The 18244-nt window shown below is 42.2% G+C and overlaps 1 protein-coding gene across 6 annotated transcripts in view; it reads right to left on the bottom strand.

Annotated features, from left to right (window-relative positions):
* chd1 (chromodomain helicase DNA binding protein 1) overlaps positions 1-16838 on the bottom strand; it is a 142507-nt gene extending 125669 nt beyond the window's left edge. For 2 of the 6 annotated variants that reach the window (XM_055633271.1, XM_055633276.1), the window contains exons 1-2: positions 16600-16838; positions 15362-15538 (exon numbers count right to left, since the gene is read on the bottom strand). In XM_055633271.1, coding sequence (XP_055489246.1) covers positions 15362-15414 — 53 coding nt within the window. In that variant the 5' untranslated portion in view covers positions 15415-15538; positions 16600-16838. Of the gene's footprint in view, positions 1-15361; positions 15539-15897; positions 16026-16079; positions 16236-16480 lie in introns of those variants that run through there. The other 4 variants (XM_055633274.1, XM_055633272.1, XM_055633275.1 and 1 more) reach the window with 4 other exon arrangements.
* Positions 16839-18244: the final 1406 nt, after the last annotated feature.

Genomic DNA, 18244 nt, shown 5'->3' with positions numbered 1-18244 from the left:
ATGAATCCTGTGGCGTGGTTCCCCAAGCTTGGTTGGCGGTGAGCCTTCCCAATCAGATCCTTCCTGCACCATCGGAACCAGCGCATGCTGTCCATGGAATGTTTGCTATGGAGAGGAGACTGTTGCCCACCTCTTCACAGAGTATGGATTTGCATAGTCTGGAGAAGATTGCAAGGGTCCCTGTCGCGGTTTATCCCAAACAGCTCCATAACATAGGACTCTGATATACAGACTGTTCCCAGAGACACGTTCAGAGACGGACATCAAATACTGCTGGAAGGTCATCAACTCGGTGAAAGACACTCTTTGGTCTGCCCAAACTTTGTTGACCTCCCAGCAGAGTGAGATGCTCGGCAGGGAATGTTGCCGACTGGCCCGCTACCTGCTGAGGGATGCACTTGAGGAAATATTATATAATAGAAGTGCTCGGATGGTGACTTTTATATAAGCTAGGTAATTTGCAAGAGAAAAGCTTAAGGTTTTCAGAAACACATGTCACCTAAAGAAAAAAAGTACAAAGAAACACATACAAGGAAGAGATGAATCAAAACATAGAAACGTTAATCTGAACCTGCATAGCTTAGTTTATTGCTTTATAACACTGGAGGAAATTGTATTTGATATAACTTTGTGTTGAAGAATGGATTGCTGAATGGGGCCTCTTACAAAATTCAAGGCTGAGAGATAATAGACTCTGTGGTTAGCTTTGGCTATGTTCAATTATAATGAGGTTGAAATAAGGGATGGATGCTTGAAGAGGAAGAATCAGATTGATGGATTTGGGACCTGTTCATAGAAAGTCAACGAAGAAGCTGTATTTTTGAGGTAATGATCTGAAGTTGTAAATGTTCCCCTTGTTCTGTAATATTTGTAAAAGGCCTTGCAGATGAGATTGGAAATCCATCTCCCAGGGATAGCAGGAAAAGGAGTGGCTGCAAGTTAGAATGAAACTGTATCCTGGCACAAAACACATATCAATTAAGTTGACAGATTTACGACCCATGTATGCTTGGAGTTGGGAGGCGTGTGTGGGTTTTGAATTTAACTTAGAAGCTGTGTAATTCGGCAAACTCTTAATTAATGTTTTTAATACATAGGTAATAGTATTTTAAACTGTGTAAAATTGTAGTGAAACCATTTATGAAATGTATTGTATCTAAGTAGGATTGTAAACATTAGGTACACAATAATGCTGGAGAAACTCAGCGGGTGCAGCAGCATCTATGGAGCGAAGAAGATAGGCAACGTTTCGGGCCGAAACCCTTCTTCAGACGTAAACATTAGACCTTGTTTAAATTTATAGAAATATCTTTCTTCTTGGTATGGAAAGTGTGTATGACTTGTGTGATCATTGTATTACATATGCATCTTATATTTCGAGTAGTACTTTGATAATTGAGCCTACTGGGGTTTTGCTTTGTTGAAATAAAATAAATAAGTTAAACCACAGCAAACGAAGGTTGTAAAATGAGGCCAGAGAAGGGGATCATGTGACTGCTGTTGTAATTCACCAGAAGGACTCAGATGATTGGATACTAGTTTGTCATACCCTCTGTATCAGAAATGTCTAATACCTATATGCCATGAGTTTGTACCAAAGTCACTAATTCTACACATTGGGGGGGGGGGGCAAGGTGTGTTGGAGACGCCCCTCAAATGAGGATGGATATCACCCCAGGGGGCCACATGAGTGCAAGAGTGGCAGGTAAAATATATTTGAACATTTCAATACGACGCAAATTAATGTGTATAGCCTCGGAGAATGTCAGAATTTTTTTATGCACAGTTCTTGTTTAGTCTATATGTTTTCACTCTGAATAAACTTGATTTTGATTTTTTTTTTTTTTTTTTTTTAAAAAGCCCTGCATAATGCTGCATATCATTTTCAACAAGCTTCGAGTAATTGTTCAATCTATAGCACCTATACTCCAAAACTTTGGTAATTCTAATTTTATTCATCAGTCTGCACATGATGCTGGAGCATGATTGAAGGCTAAACTCTGAGGAAATTTCAACTCATTCCCTGAAACATACAAGAGGATGGACCCAAATACCATACCCACAATACAAAAAGATCCTATACCACCTCCACCTGCTCTACAACAATGTCCCGTAACATCAAAGATGCACAGCCAGATCCTGAAGAATGTGGTACAACTATCAGCTTAAGCAAAGGCAGATACCAATGATGAATTTTGCCATCACCTTCTCTGTACCCGCAGTTTTTGGTCAACTCAGGATAAGCGTGTTTGAACTTGGCAAACCTTGTACAAAATGTAGTATCCTAGAGCTCTCATAAATGCTTCGAAAATTTCAATTACCCGTGACTGTCCACCATTGGTGGAGACAACACAATCAAGACCATCATTGCAAACTCCAGACCGACTGGTACTGTTTCTCCAACATCCCCAATGGTGAAGCCCTAACAACACTGAAGTTAACTCTACTGAGCAGGCCATATCATTCAAATACCAACAGCAACTCTTGAAATAGTTTATTCCATGTTCTGTCATGAGATATTGAAAAGAAAAGGTTCAAGGATGTGGACTCAAAACCTCCTTTAAAGGAAATGCAACATCTCTACCCGTTTATGGGAATCCCAAACCCAAGACCCTCAAAATGGAGAGAGAGCATTTGGGGTGGGAGAAGAACCCCAAGTTCATTGGTCTGGAACACACAGAAGCCCAGTATTCGCAGGAGTACAGCCCAATCTTCCAATCTGCTTGTTCAATTAGGTACCACCCACACCTCCCATGGAAGATTCTGTGGTTATCATTGCTGCCTCACCAGTCATCTCAGAACCAGAGTAGAACCAAAGCCATATCCAGGGATTAGTTCAACAATGTATTATTGATAGAAACATCCCGAGATCAATTGCATATTCAAAGACCACACAAAGCAGCCATTCCGCACCCAGGACCAACACAAGTTCCTTGGTAGAGCCAGCAATTCTGCTCTTAGCCCTTTGATTTATGTTTCTCCCTTCAAGTGCTTACTGGATTGTCTAGAGCCAACTCACTGTGGGGGTAAAATGCATCCCGACCTCTCTAGTGAACTCTAATGTAATTGCAGAAGGGCTTCTCGGCTGTCTGCAAGTCACCAACTTTGTTCTCCTTTCCATGGATGAGAGGGGATCTTATAGAGACGTATACAATTATAAAAGGACTGGACAAGTTAGATGCAGGAAAAATGTTCCCAATGTTGGGGGAGTCCACAACCAGGGCCCACAGTCAAAGAATAAAGGGGAGGCCATTTAAAACAGAGATGAGAAAAGAAAATTTCACCCAGAGTTGTGAATTTGTGGAATTCTGTGCCACAGAAAGCAGTAGAGGCCAATTCACTGGATGAATTTAAAAGAGAGTTAGTTGGAGCTCTAGGGGCTAGCGGAATCAAGCGATATTGTGAGAAGGCAGGCACGGGTTATTGATTGTGGATGATCAGCCATGATCACAATGAATGGTGGTGCAGGTTCGCAGGGCCAAATGACCTGCACCTATTTTCTATGTTTACATAGATGCTGTTTGACTTGTCAACCATTTTCAATTGCCTTGCTTTTATTTCACATTTCCAGCATCTGCACCTTTTTTTCTGCTCTGCTTCCCACCTGCAGTCTAATTTTATATTTTCCTCACTGTTTATTACACTTCTTTCTACAATCTTCAAACTTGCTTTGTACATCAAAAGAGCAGATCATTAAAATCTTAATATCAATCTCCAAAGAATAATGCTGCATTCTTCTATTTGCGCTGAATACTCTGGGTATGTAAGCAAAGAATTTCCACTATGCTTGTCACGTGTGACAATGAAGTATTATATTCTATTCTCCATTCCAAGATTCATTCTCTGCCTTGTTTTTTTTTCACCAATATTCGAACCAGTTGCTGTAATCTTACAGGTTTCAATTTTACTAATAGGTCTATTGTGTGCTACTTTGCAACATTATCATGTTTATGATCATTCATATACATGGCATTAATGGCATTTCATGAATCTTCTAAATTAATTCAGCACGGAAAAAGGCTCCCCAGCCCATGCTGACCTTTTTACCCATCTACACTAACCCAATTTCAATGACCTTAGGACGCAACCCTTCCATGCCTTACCTGTTTGAGAGTTTGTCTGAAAAGAACACAGTGCTGAAGTAACTCAGCAGGTCAGGCAGCATCTCCCGAGAACATGAATAGGCAATGTTTTGGTCTGAAGGGTCCTGACCTGAAAAGTTACTTATCCACATTCTCCAGAAATGTTGCCTGACCCAAGTACATTGTGTCTTTTCTTGCAAACCAGTAACCACAGTTCCTTGTGTCTAAGAGTTTGTCTTAATGCCGCTTTAAAGTAGTAATTTTATCCAATGTCACTGTCTCCTTTGGCAATGAGTTCTCGATATCAACCACTCTGTGTTAAAAAAAAATATCCCTCAGAAGCCCTTTAAAACTCCTTCCTCTAGTCTATGACCTTTTGTTTTTAAATAATCTTACCATGGGACAAAACTTTAACTATCGAGCCATATAATCACCTCATAATGTCATATGTTTCTATTGTCACCTCTCAACCTCTTTTGTTCCCAGGAAAACACACCCAGCCTTTTCAATTTTTCCACACAACTTAAGTTCTCCAATCCTGGCAACATCCTGATGAATTCCCTCTGTATTCTCTTCAGCGCAATCATAGCCTACAGTGTAGCAACCTGAATTGCACACAATACACCAGGTGCAATACAAATCTTGTTTTATAAAGTTACAACAATGTCTAAACATGTATATTCTATGCCCCAACCAAAGAAGACAAGCATGCAATATGTCTTCTTCAATACCCTTTTGCCACTTTCAGGGAATTATAGACTCTCTATTCACCACCATTCCTTAGTGCCCTGCCACTTATTGTATATGTCCTATCCTTATTTCTACTTCTCAAAAGGCATCACCTTGCACTTTGCCTATGCTCCACACAATGATCCAATCGATCTATATCCTGCTGGCACCTTACGACAACCTTGCACACTACTTCAACACAATTTTATTCCTGCTCAAATTTAATCCAATAATTCAATTGAGATAATTGATCACTCTTTACTTGTAGGACATCCATATTGGGTTTCATTTATTCAGCCTTTTTTCCAAATGACAATTTGACCTGAATAAATTGGCTCATGACCGACATTAGACTGACCAGACTGACATTAGAACTTCTACAATTTCAATCCTTACTTCTATTAATAGCACAGATGCATTGCTTCCACAGTGGGTGACATATCCACTTTGAGGACTGCCAGTCTTCAAAATACATCTCAATTTATTTTTATCCCATTAAACATAGCGCATTTACTAAATAAATGGCAGAAACTACTAATCTAGTGAAGACAGGTCCAAAACACTACTTTTTTACCTTGGCCTGTGCTGGGCTGACAAAAATACAATATCTGTTTTGGGGAAGTATACACATGGAAGTATATCACTGTCTTTAGATGTATATATAGATGCCTAGCAAACCAGAGGTAACATAATTAGAAGAGAGATAGCAATCAGCCACCTGTATTTTTATGACCCATTTATGCATAGGTCCAACACCTAAACATGTACCTATTTATCTTCAAAACTCATGATAAAAGCAATTCAAGTTCCATTGTGGGCTGCATTCTTTTTCTTGACCGTATTTCAATTGCGAACAAAATCAATAAATGAACAGGAGAGAAACGTATTACACAAGGAAATCCATTAAACTAAATCTCCATGTTTCAAGAAATATTTTCCTATCAATACTGCTTCCCAGTGGATGATGGGGTACAACAAAATTCTCTCAGAACTGAAGTGATACATTTCTCCTTTACTGATTGGGGAAAAAAAGAAGTTCTGGAATATGCTCACAACCAGTCACAAAAATAACCCAGCCATTCACATTATGTAATGCAGTTATGATGGAGCAAGTTTGAGGCTGCAATATAATTTCAGAGATCAGCTCATTAAAATATATTTTTAATCCAATCATATTATTGAACCAGATATTCAAGCAGAGCCAAACCTAAATGCAAATCAGCCCAACTTTTCACCACATGACATTTCCAGTCACAAACTTGAAAATAATCTATAAAAAGGAAAATGTTAAAGAATGATCTAAGTCTTCAAGTTCTGGAGACTTCATAGAATAAACATGAAATGCTTTGGCATGTTTTGCAATAGAAAACTGCGCCATAATATTGATGTAATGCCTTCAACCCAGTAAAATGTCCCAAGATGCATTATTTGAGAATTTTCAAACTAGGTTTGATGCTAAAACATACAAAGAAACAATAGGATTGATGACCAAAGGCTTGGTAAAAGAGGTTTTAAGGAGTTTTAAAGGAGAACTAGGTTCATAAATGGAGAAAAGTGGGAGAGGAGGCAATGGGATAGTTCCATCTGAAGGCTGCAAACAGTGGAGTTAAATTCAAGAATAATCAAGAGGTTTGAATTTATGGAATGTAAAAAAAGGGAGAAGGTTAAGGCCATGAAAGGATTTGAAAGGATCATGAAAAGATCAGTCTGAAGAAGGGTCTCGACCTGAAACATTACCCATTCCTTCTCTCCAGAGATGCTGCCTGTCTCGCTGAGTTACTTCAGCATTTTGTGTCTATAATGGATTTGAAAACCAGAGTGTGAAATTAAAAAATCAAGTTGCAATATAATAGAGCAGGTAACTGGAATTAAGATAGCAGCACGGATTTAGAATGGCCTCAGATTTTTACAGGAAAAAATTAGCAAGGCTGATTGGGAACTTGCTGGGCCAGCCAAATAGAAAAATACTTTTAGTAGTTTTACGAGTGCTTTAGTAGATCACACGAGACAGGATCTGGGTGCACAATGTTACAAGATAGCATCGCCTGAAGTTTAACCCGAGATCACTTATAACCTGATTGTACAGTATCTCCTTAAGAGAAAGGGATGGAGTTGCCGTTATGGAAGCAAGTTGGCGGCTTTGGCTTTGCCATCCAAATCTTTAGTTGCAGGAAATTTCTGCTATGTATTAGACTTTAGACGAGTAAGTTCGTAATTTACAGATACTGCAGAATTCCAACTAGAAATTCAAAACAAACATCTTTACCATTGGGAGTCAGTGGAACATGCAACTTTCCAACAAGAATGAATCAAGATAAAGAGTATTTAAAAGAGGACATTGGAAAATATAGCCTAATATAGCTCATAGGGACAAAATAGCCCAATTCTGTGCTGTAATTTCTTAAGCTCGGTAATTCCACTTGTTCAGAGGTTTCAATAATATCCTATTTAGTTGCCGTGATCAACCTTGTACACTGCATCGAAACATTGTTAATTGTTTTTTGATAGAATAAACTGGTGTCATAAATGATGGATAAGAGGTGGGAGAGATAATACAGTTATCGTTCTCTGACCTTAAAACAAACAGATATTGAAACTGGATGACATTTGTAAAAATAATTCTGGAAATAATGCTAAAAAGCAAAAGTAAGGAATAACAGAAAAAAACAACCGTGGAACATCGATTGTTAAAGCACATAAGTTTCTTTCCTCAAGAGATGAACAATTAGGTCCCAACCAGATAGAGTACAAAGGTCTCACACAATTATTTAAGTCTTAATGGCAGTTTTAATTTAAACTTTCTATACAATATAGAATTTAGTTCTATCATAAATTATCCTCTTTCTTTCCTGAAAATGAAACAAGTTCTAGTTTGAGCTCTATATCCCTTACATCAAACATATCAGCCAAGTGGTCATTAATTATATGGGCAGCATGATTTTTGAACAAAAAGCAAAATGCTAGAGGAACTGCGAGTAACTATAGCATTTTGCATTTCACTCAGGATTATAGCATCTGTAGTTTCATGTGTCTATGATTTTTGATTGAAAAATAAACAAAAACAAATTTGCCTTCTCTCTGTGCATTCCTATCAAAAAGCAGTGCCTGTGAAGTATTGTGTTTAATGGAATACAGTTCCATAGTGTAACCAATGCCTCACCAGGAGACATGTCGACAAAAAAGTTTTACTTCTGTCTTCTGAGAACACATCTATCAAAAGCACAACATTTAATCAACTGAAAAGGATAAAAATTTACTTTCAACTCGTGGCAGCACATGATGACATCAAAGCTTGAAAACAAAATACTATATGCCCACCACTGATTTTCCAGCACCCTTGGTTCCAGAGCCTTTCTGGATTATCCGTTTTGCAAGACCACGTAACAGCCTTGGGGCGGACCGAGATACATCGGCCACGGAAGCTAAGGGAATGGATCTGCTGGCTCCGGGGCCAGGTCAGAGTTCCAGAGCCCTGGCCGCAAGCAGCAAATTTAGCCCGCTAATTGGCGCACAAGCCCCGATGGGGTTGAGATCAGCCACCTGGTCAAGGCACCACATTTTTGAGGGAACTTGTCCTGATTAAGGGGTGGCTAGACAACCAGTTGCCAGAAAATCAGTGGTGGACCTGTATAAGTAATGAAAACCCTCTCTTAAATGCCAAGAGTAGTGGACTTTATTTTGAAGTGAAGACGATCTGCATCCAAAGTAAAACAGGTGCGAGTTAACTAAACCAAACTGACAAGTATTAAATTCTGGGTCTAGAACATTTCCTGATTGCAATACTGAAACATAAACCTTCATACAAACACTCTTCTCCAGCGAGTTAGTAGATAGTGACCGTTTGCATTATGGCCAAAACATCATACTAAGTACATACACCATGAAAGCTTATTAATAATAATGAATTCTCCAAAATTACTTTGGAAAAAGTGTCCATTTCATTCATTTTAATAGTTTGTATTCTCTCATGCCATGCACTGGCCTTGTGCTAGATATCAGAAAGTGCACAAGGCCAATCCTTCAATTCTTCATTCACTGATGACCAATTGAAACATGCTGCCAAAGGATTGATATCAGAACTCAGGAAAAAATATATAGCCAGATGCTGCCGAATGAAAAATTAACTTTCATTGCCAAATGCCTCCTGAAAGTTTTATGGCAGATTGCCACTTGCCCCAGACAAATTTTCACCTGTTAATGGTTGCTATATGGACTCTGCCCAGAAATCAAATACACAAAGCTGCAACAAACCAGTGGTAATTCTGCATAAGATATGTGAAAAAGCTTATGCGTTATACACTTTGAAAGTTAAGCCAAATGATAAGAACCAGGAAGTCGTCTATTTTAATGATTTCTTCATTTATAAGGTGGGTTTTATGACAACCAGTGGCTGCATGACCATCATTATCAAGTCCAGTTTTTAATTCTACTTTTATTTGGCGAGTATGATTAATGAAAATCATACCTACATTAAAAAAAGAGGAAAACCGTGGAGAATGTAGGGCATAGAAACATAGAAAATAGGTGCAGGAGTAGGCCATTCAGCCCTTCGAGCCTGCACCGACATTCAATATGATCATGGCTGATCATCCAACTCAGTATCCTGTACCTGCCTTCTCTCCATACCCCCTGATCCCTTTAGCCACAAGGGCCACATCTAACTCCCTCTTAAATATAGCAAAGGATAAAGAAGAAGTTTGTGCTTGGAGTCAAGGAATGAAAGCGAGGTAATAAGAACTTTGCATCTGTTTTAACCAAGGAGAAGGACATGGAGGACAATGAAATGGGTGTTTAGAATGCAAGCATGCAAGGGCATTTAAAATTAAGCAGGTGCTGTTTGGGCTCTTGAACAGCATTGATGAATAAATATCCAGGACCTGATGGAATTTATCCCAGGTTATTGAGGGGCAAAGAGAGGATGCCTTCTCCCCATATCCCCCGACTCCACTATTTTTTAAGAGCCCTATCTAGCTCCCTCTTGAAAGCATCCAGAGAACCCGTCTCCACCGCCCTCTGAGGCAGAGAATTCCACAGACTCACCACTCTCTGTGAGAAAAAGTGTTTCCTTGTCACCGTTCTAAATGGCTTACTCCTTACTCTTAAACTGTGGACCCTGGTTCTGGACTCCCCCAACATTGGGAACGAGTTTCCTGCCTCTAGCGTGTCCAAACCCTTAACAATCTTATATATTTCAATGAGATTACCTCTCATCCTTCTAAACTCCAGAGTGTACAAGCCCAGCTGCTCCAGTCTCTCAGCATATGACAGTCCCACCATCCCGGGAATTAACCTTGTAAACCTACACTGCACTCCCTCAATAGCAAGAATGTCCTTCCTCAAATTAGAGGACCAAAACTGTACACAATACTCCAGGTGTGGTTTCACTAGGGCTCTGTACAACTGCAGAAGGACAGTTGTACAGAAGGACTCTTTGCTCCTATATTCGATTCCCTCTTGTTATAAAGGCCAACATGCCATTCGCTTTCTTCACCGCCTGCTGTATCCGCATGTTTACTTTCATAGACTGATGTACAAAGATCCCATTGTACTTCCCCTTTTCCCAACTTTACGCCATTTAGATAGTAATCTGCCTTCCAGTTTTTGCTACCAAAGTGGATAACCTCACATTTATCTGCATTAAACTTCATCTGCCATGCATCTGCCCACTCCCCCAACCTGTCCAAGTCACCCTGCACTCTCATAGCATCCTCCTCACAGTTCACACTGCCACCCAGCTTTGTGTCATCTGCAAATTTGCTAATGTTACTTTGAATCCCTTCATCCAAATCATTAATGTATATTGTAAATAGCTGCGGTCCCAGCACCGAGCCTTGCGGTATCCCACTAGTCACTGCCTGCCATTCTGAAAGGGATCCGTTAATTACTATTCTTTGTTTCCTGTCTGCCAACCACTTCTCTATCCATGTCAGCACTCTACCCCCCAATACCATGTGCCCTAATTTCGCCCACTAATCTACTATGTGGGACCTTATCAAATGCTTTCTGAAAGTCTAGGTACACTGCATCCACTGGATCTCCCTTGTCCATTTTCCTAGTTACATCTTCAAAAAATTCCAGAAGATTAGTCAAGCATTATTTCCCCTTCGTAAATCCATGCTGACTCGGACAAATCCTGTTACTGCTGTCCAAATGTTCGTCTATCTCATCTTTTATAATCGACTCCAGCATCTTCCCCACCACCGATGCCATGCTAACTGGTCTATAATTCCGTTTTCTCTCTCCCACCTTTCTTAAAAACTGGGATAACATTAGCTACCATCCAATCCACAGGAAATGATCCTGAGTCTATAGAACATTGGAAAATTATCACCAATGCATCCACAATTTCCAGAGCCACTTCCTTAAGTACCGTGGGATGCAGACCATCAGGCCCTGGGGATTTATCAGCCTTCAGTCCCATCAGTATATCCAACACCATTTCCTGCCCAATGTGGATTTCCTTCAGTTCCTGCGTCACCCCAGATCCTCTGGCCACTACAACAATGATGTAGAGGGATCTTGGGATGTAAATCCATAACTCCGAGTGTGGCAACACAGATAGTTACAATAGTAAATAAGGTATATGGTATACTTGGTTTCATAGGTCATTGCATTGAGGACAAGAGTCTGGAAATCGTGATGCAGCTTTATGGGACTATGGTGAGGCCACATTTGGAGTATTATCTGCATTTCTTGGAAAGGATACAAAGGTGGTTTACCAGAATAATGATAAACACAAAAAGCTGGAGTAAATCAGCAGGTCGGTCAGCATCTCTGGAGAAAAGGAATGGGTTGAGACCCTTCTTCAAAATGAGAGTCTGGGGAAAGGGAAATGAGAGGTATAGAAGGTAAAGAGAACAAATGAATGAAAGATGTGCAAAAGGCAACAATGATCATGGAAAGGTGGAACCCACAATGGTCCATTGTTAGCTGTGGGGCTGGTAATAATGAGTTAAACAGACAGAGAAACTAGCACGACGACTAGGAAGGGGGAAGGATGGAGAGAGAGGGGATGCAGGGGTTAATTGAAGTTCGAGAAATCTATATTCACACCTCTGGGTTGTAAGCTACTCAAGCAAAGTATGACGTGCTGTTCCTCCAATATGTGTTTGGCCTCACTCTGACAATGGAGGCGGCCCAGGACAGAAAGGTCAGTGTGGGAATGGGAAGGGGATTTAAAGTACTTCGCAATCAGGAAATGTGGCAGGCCTGAATGATGCCTGGATTAGCGGGCATTAGCTACAGGGAGAGGCTAGACAGACTTAGATTGTTTTCTACGGAACAGTAGAGGTTACGGAGACATCCAATAGAAGTATATCAAATTATGAAAGACATAAATAGGGTAGACAGTAAGAATCTTTTTCCCAGGATGGGAAACTCAAACAGTAGAGAGCATAACTTCAAGGTGAGGGGGACAAAGTTTACAGGTGAGCATGGCAAGTTTTTTTTACACAGGTGGTGAGTACATGGAACATGCTGATGGCGGTAATGGTTGAACCAGGTACATTTAGTGGCATTTAAAATACTTTTAGATAGGCATATGGATATGCAGGAAATGGAGGGATATGGGCATATGTACAGTGCCCTCCATAATGTTTGGGACAAAGGCACATAATTTATTTATTTGCCATTGTACTCCACAATTTGAGATTTGTAATAGAGAAAATAACATGTGGTTAAAGTGCACATTATCAGATTTTAATAAAAGCCATTTTTATACATTTTGGTTTCACCATGTAGAAATTACAGCAGGGTTTATACATAGTTCCCCCCCCCCCCCCCCCCCCCCCCCCCCCCCATTTCAGGGCACCATAATGTTTGGGACACAGTAGTGTAATGTAAATGAAAGTAGTCTTCTTTAGTTTTTTGTTGCATATCCTTTGCATGCAATGACAGCTTCAAGTCTGTGATTCGTGAACATCACCGGTTGCTGGGTGTCTTCTCTGGTGATGCTCTGCCAAGCCTGTATTGCTGCCATCTTTATCTTATGCTTGTTTTGAGGGCTAGACCCCTTCAGTTTCCTCTTCAGCATATAATAGTCATGCGCAATTGGGTTCAGATCGGGTGAATGACTTGGCCACTCAAGAATTTACCATTTTTTAGCTTTGAAAAACTCCTTTGTTGCTTAAGCAGTATGTTTGGGATCATTGTCTTGCTGTAGAATGAACCGCTGGTGAATGAGTTTTGAAGCATTTGTTTGAACTTGAGCAGACGGGATGTGTCTATACACTTCAAAATTCATTATGCTACTACCATCAGCAGTTGTATCATCAATGATGATAAGTGAGCCAGTACCTTCAGCAGCCATACATGCCACGCCATAACACCCTCACCAACGTGTTTCAGATGAGGTTGTATGCTTTGGACCTTGGGCAGTTCCTTCTTCTTCCATACTTTGCTCTTGCTATCACTCCGATTTAAGTTAATCTTCGTCTCATCTGTCCGCAAGACCTTTTTCCAGAACTATAGTTGCTCTTTTAAGTACTTCTTGGCAAACTGTAACCTGGCCATCCTATTTTTGTGGCTAACCAATGGTTTGCATCTTGCAGTGTAGCCTCTGTATTTCTGTTCATGAAATCTTCTGTGGACAGTGGTCATTGACAAATCCACACCTGACTCCTGAAGAGTGTTTCTGTTCTGACAGACAGGGGATTTTTCTTTATTATAGAGAGAATTATTTTGTCGTCAGCTGTGGAGGTCTTCCTTGGCCTGCCTGTCCCTTTGCGATTAGTAAGCTCACCAGTTTTCTCTTTTTTCTTAAAGATGTTCCAAACAGTTGATTTTGGTAAGCCAAAGGTTTGGCTGATGTCTCTAACAGTTTCTTTGACTTTCAGTGACACCACTTTGGTCCTCATGTTAACAGCAATAAAAGTTTCCAAAGGTGATGGAAAGACTGGAGAAGACTCAGTGCTGAGAGCTCTTTTATATCTGCATTAAGGAGGCATTTTAAACACACCTAAGCAACTACAAACTGTGAAGCCATGTGTCCAAAACATTATGGTGCCCTGAAATGGGGGGACTATGTATAAACACAGCTGTAATATCCACATGGTGAAACCAAAATGTATAAAAATGGACTTTAATAAAATCTGACAGTGTGCACTTTAACCACGTGCTTTTTCCATTACAAATCTCAAATTGTGGAGTACAGAGGCAAATAAATAAATGATGGGTCTTTGTTCCAAACATTATGGAGGGCACTGTAGATAAGTGATGATCCTGGCAACATGTTTGGCACAGACATTGTGGACCAAAGGGCGTGTTCTTGTGCTGTACTGTTCCATTCCATGGAAATGTATGTTCCATTTAATTATTTTATTTTAAGTTACTCTATTGGCTTGGCAGAATTTAAACTTGTATCTCTAGATTAATTTCCCAGACTGTCTACTTGTCTAGTACCACCCATGAGGCTATTTCTACCTTGAACACAAAATATTTGGAACTTTCTCGTTTTGAAGGTCGACACAAGTGCTGGAGTAACTCAGCGGGATATGCAGTACCTCTCTCACACCTCCCATTGCTGAAAGACTCATCCATGCCTTCATCTCCTCCCGACTGGACTACTGCAACTCACTTCTCCTTGGCATCAGCTCCACCTACATCAACCGACTACAACTGGTCCAGAACGCAGCCGCCCGACTCATCACCCACACCAAATCCTGGCATCACATCATTCCAGTCCTCAAACAAACTTCACTGGCTTCCCATCTCCCACCGGATCAACTACAAAATCCTGATCCTCACCTACCAAGCCCTCCACCATCTGCCCCCCCCCATATCTCACTGACCTCCTCTCCCCCTACCAACCCTCACGGTCCCTCAGATCCACATCAGCCGGTCTCCGCTCCATCCACAAGTCCAACCTCCGCAGTTTTGGGGACAGAGCCTTCTCCAGGGCAGCTCCCAGGCTCTGGAACTCCCTCCCCCAACTGAACCGCAATTCCCTGTCCCTCACCATCTTCCAGTCCCGCCTCAAGACCCATCTCTTCACCTCTGCCTATCCTTAGCCCCACGTCCCCCTCCCTTTTCATCTGTGCATTAATTACCTCATATTGTGTTTTGTATTGAATTCTGTGTACTAGTCATGTCTCTACTATTTATTTCATTTATTTCATTCCCCTTACATGTTTTTCCTCTACCTGCTAAATTTTTGTAAGGTGTCCTTGAGACTCTTGAAAGGCGCCCATAAATAAAATGTATTATTATTATTATTATTATTATTATCTCTGGAGAGAAGGAATGGTGATGTTTTGGGTCGAGACCCTTCTACAGACTGATGTCAGGGGAGTGAGCGGGAGAGATAGAATGTAGTCAGGGACTCATTTTGACGATTGAATCTCTTGTAAGCTTTAACACTAGAATCTCACTTTTAATATTATTGTAGAATCTGTAGTAGACGGCTGAAATTATTGGACCCGGGGGGTGGGGGGAAATACATTCCAATTTTTATATGCAGAATCCACCAGGAAATGCCACTTAAATGTGTTAGCACTCTTGCAACGCAATAACTTAAGTTCTGTTGCGTAAAGTCATGAGAAAGCTTTCAATACCTTGAGTCTCCACTACTGTTACTGACGCTGTCCTCGTCACCGTGACCCTCCATTTGCAGATTTAAGTATCAGATGAGAATCTTCACAAGCTTAAACTGCCAAGATCCCGATCCGAAATAAAACCTATCGGCCCACACTTGTACTTCTGCTTAGTCGCCAAATGCGTGCCCCACGTTTCTGCAGGAAAAGAAATACAAGTATTGAGCAATCCCTTTACGATCGCTAAAAACTAGCGTTATCCAAATCACATATAAATATGGACCGAACACTGCGACATAGTTATTACTGGCAGGCAAAAACCAGGTCGCCGATATCGATTGGGAATGGACCTGTCATACAGCAATTAAAATTAATTTGAAAACAAAATGTTGTTCTTTCCTGCATTCAATCGATTTTGACTGTCTAGCTTTCGTTTTTAAAATGAGTGGGATCACCATGTGGACTCCTACTGTTACTCATAGCATAAACGTTGAACTAAAAGACAATCTTGTTAATCAAACCCCATGACCGTATTGTAATGTCATTTCCACCATTACCGTCTCGCGTAAATAGTGTGTTTTGCCGGGAAACACTGGACCCCATACTCGGTCGTCATTGAACATGTAAAACAGCACGGATTAACTTAGTTCTGGGGAGTGAACATGCCAGACAAAGAGAGACGTGGGGAGGAGAAAATCTCCAAAAGAAGGAAAAACAATAATTTTCTCCGAGTGCCTACTACAGTCTTGTAGCACGGCTTGTCCTCATCTCAGGACGGTTGAGCGCTGGGCCTTGGGTGAACAACAAAGCGCCTGTGGCTCGGCCAGCGGGACTGACGGCTTCTCTGTACATCCATTTGCAGGCCTGGGCCTGGGCCTAGCGCGCTGCCAGGGTCGCCTGCCTGCCTGCCTGCCCCGTCCGTCCAGTGGCTCGCTCGCTCGCCCCCTCGCTCGCCCGCCCGCCCGCTGCAGCAACAGTGGCAGCACAGCGCCTGCAGCCGCTGATGGAATGTGCGCGGACGCGCGAGAGAGAGACCCAGCGCCTTCCCCCTTTCGAACTGCCCGCTCGCGCCGCTCCCACGGGCGGCCGAACGTCAGCCCAGAGCCTGCGATGCCGCCGCCGCCGCCAACGGTCACTCACTCCGCGCGCCGCTGCCGCCGCCGCCGCCAACGTTCACTCCGCGCGCCGCTGCCGCTGCCGCCGACACGGACGGAGAGGAGAGGAGAGGAGACGAGGAGGAAGGAAGGAAGATTTCTCACCCGGTGCGTGTTATGTTTTTTTGTTCTCCTTGAGTGTTACTGTCTTGTCTCGGGGGGTTCCCCTTCTACTTCCACCTTTCTTTTTGCCCCCGTCTCTCGTTCGCCCCGTCAGTTTGGCTGCCGACAAACAGTTTTATTTGGCGTCCACTATCTCCCTGCCGGCAGACACCAGCGCCATGACTCGCGTTCACACTTGAGGCCGGGAGCTGACTGGCGGTGACGTCAGCCGCACACCGAGGGGCGGGAGGGAGGGAGGGAGGGAGGCCGGGAGGGGCATGACGGGAGATGGGCTGACAAGCACGGGCCCCGGGCAGCGGCTGCAATAGTGACAGCAACAACCAAAGACAACAACAGTGGCAGCAGAAGCAACAGTGGCAGCAAAAGCAACAGTGGCAGCAAAAGCAACAGCGGCAGCAAAAGCAACAGTAGCAGCAACAGCGGCAGCAAAAGCAACAGTAGCAGCAACAGCGGCAGCAGCAATAGTAGCAGTAGCAGCAATAGTGGCAGCAACAACAGTGACAGTAGCAGCAACAACAGTGACAGTAGCAGCAACAACAGTGACAGTAGCAGCAACAACCAAAGATTATAATCTTTGGCAACAACGGTGGCAATAGCAGCAACAACAGTGGCACTTGCAGCAATAGTGGCTAAAAGCAACAGCAGTGGCAGCAGCAGTAACACGGCAGCAGCAACAGCAGCTGCCTCTCGCTGCCCTCCACTGTAGTGTGTAGGAAGGAACTGCAGATGCTGGTTTAAACCGAAGATGGACACAAAATGCTGGAGTAACTCAGCAGGACAGACTGAAGAAGGGTCTCGACCCGAAACGTCACCCATTCCTTCTGTGCAGAGATGCTGCCTGTCCTGCTGAGTTCCTCCAGCGTTTTGTGTCTATCTTCGATGTAATCCAGCATCTGCAGTTCCTTCCTACACAAGATATCGAGCAATTCAAACGAGTAGAAAGTCTGCATAAAAGAGGACATGGAAATGGATGGGTCCCAAGTCAATGTGCACCTTGGGATATTTCAGAGTTGCCATCCAAAATAATATGATGCCCTGTTGACTTTAAGTTTACCATGTGTAACATTTGAACATGCTGAATTTTTTGGTACGTGAAAAAATATATAAAAGTTGTAATGCAACATAAATTCTTCTGAACCCAGCGGCCACAGACTCTAGCTAGACACAAAATGCTGGAGTAACTTGGCGGGCCAGCCAGCATCTCTGGAGAGAAGGAATGGATGGCGTTTCGAGGCAAGACTCTTTTTCTAGAGTTGGCTTGGAATCCACAGCCAAGTAGTGGGTGCCTGGAACACGTTGACCGGGGTGGTGGTGGAACCAGATACCATAGTGGTATTTGAGAGGCTTTTAGATAGGCACATAGATAGATAGGCAGGGAATAGAGGGGTAGGAACTGCATGCAGGCAGAGGTGTTCGTTTAACTTGGCATCATGTACAGCACAAACGTTGTGAGCTGAAGAGCCTGTACCTTTGCTGTACTTCTCTATGTAGTGCCTCAGAGCTAAAACTATTAGAGTCAAACACATTTAACACCATATTTAGTGTATGCCAGCACTGTCTGACTCCAATCATATCAACCCACCTTGCCATCTATTGAGGCTGAACCAGGCTGCAAGTATGTTATTGC

This window comes from Leucoraja erinacea, chromosome 3, assembly GCF_028641065.1.
Source record: "Leucoraja erinacea ecotype New England chromosome 3, Leri_hhj_1, whole genome shotgun sequence".
In the NCBI taxonomy this organism is placed as follows: domain Eukaryota; kingdom Metazoa; phylum Chordata; class Chondrichthyes; order Rajiformes; family Rajidae; genus Leucoraja; species Leucoraja erinaceus.
The sequence above is the reverse complement of the archived record's forward strand: the minus strand, read 5'-3'. Positions and strand labels throughout refer to the sequence as shown.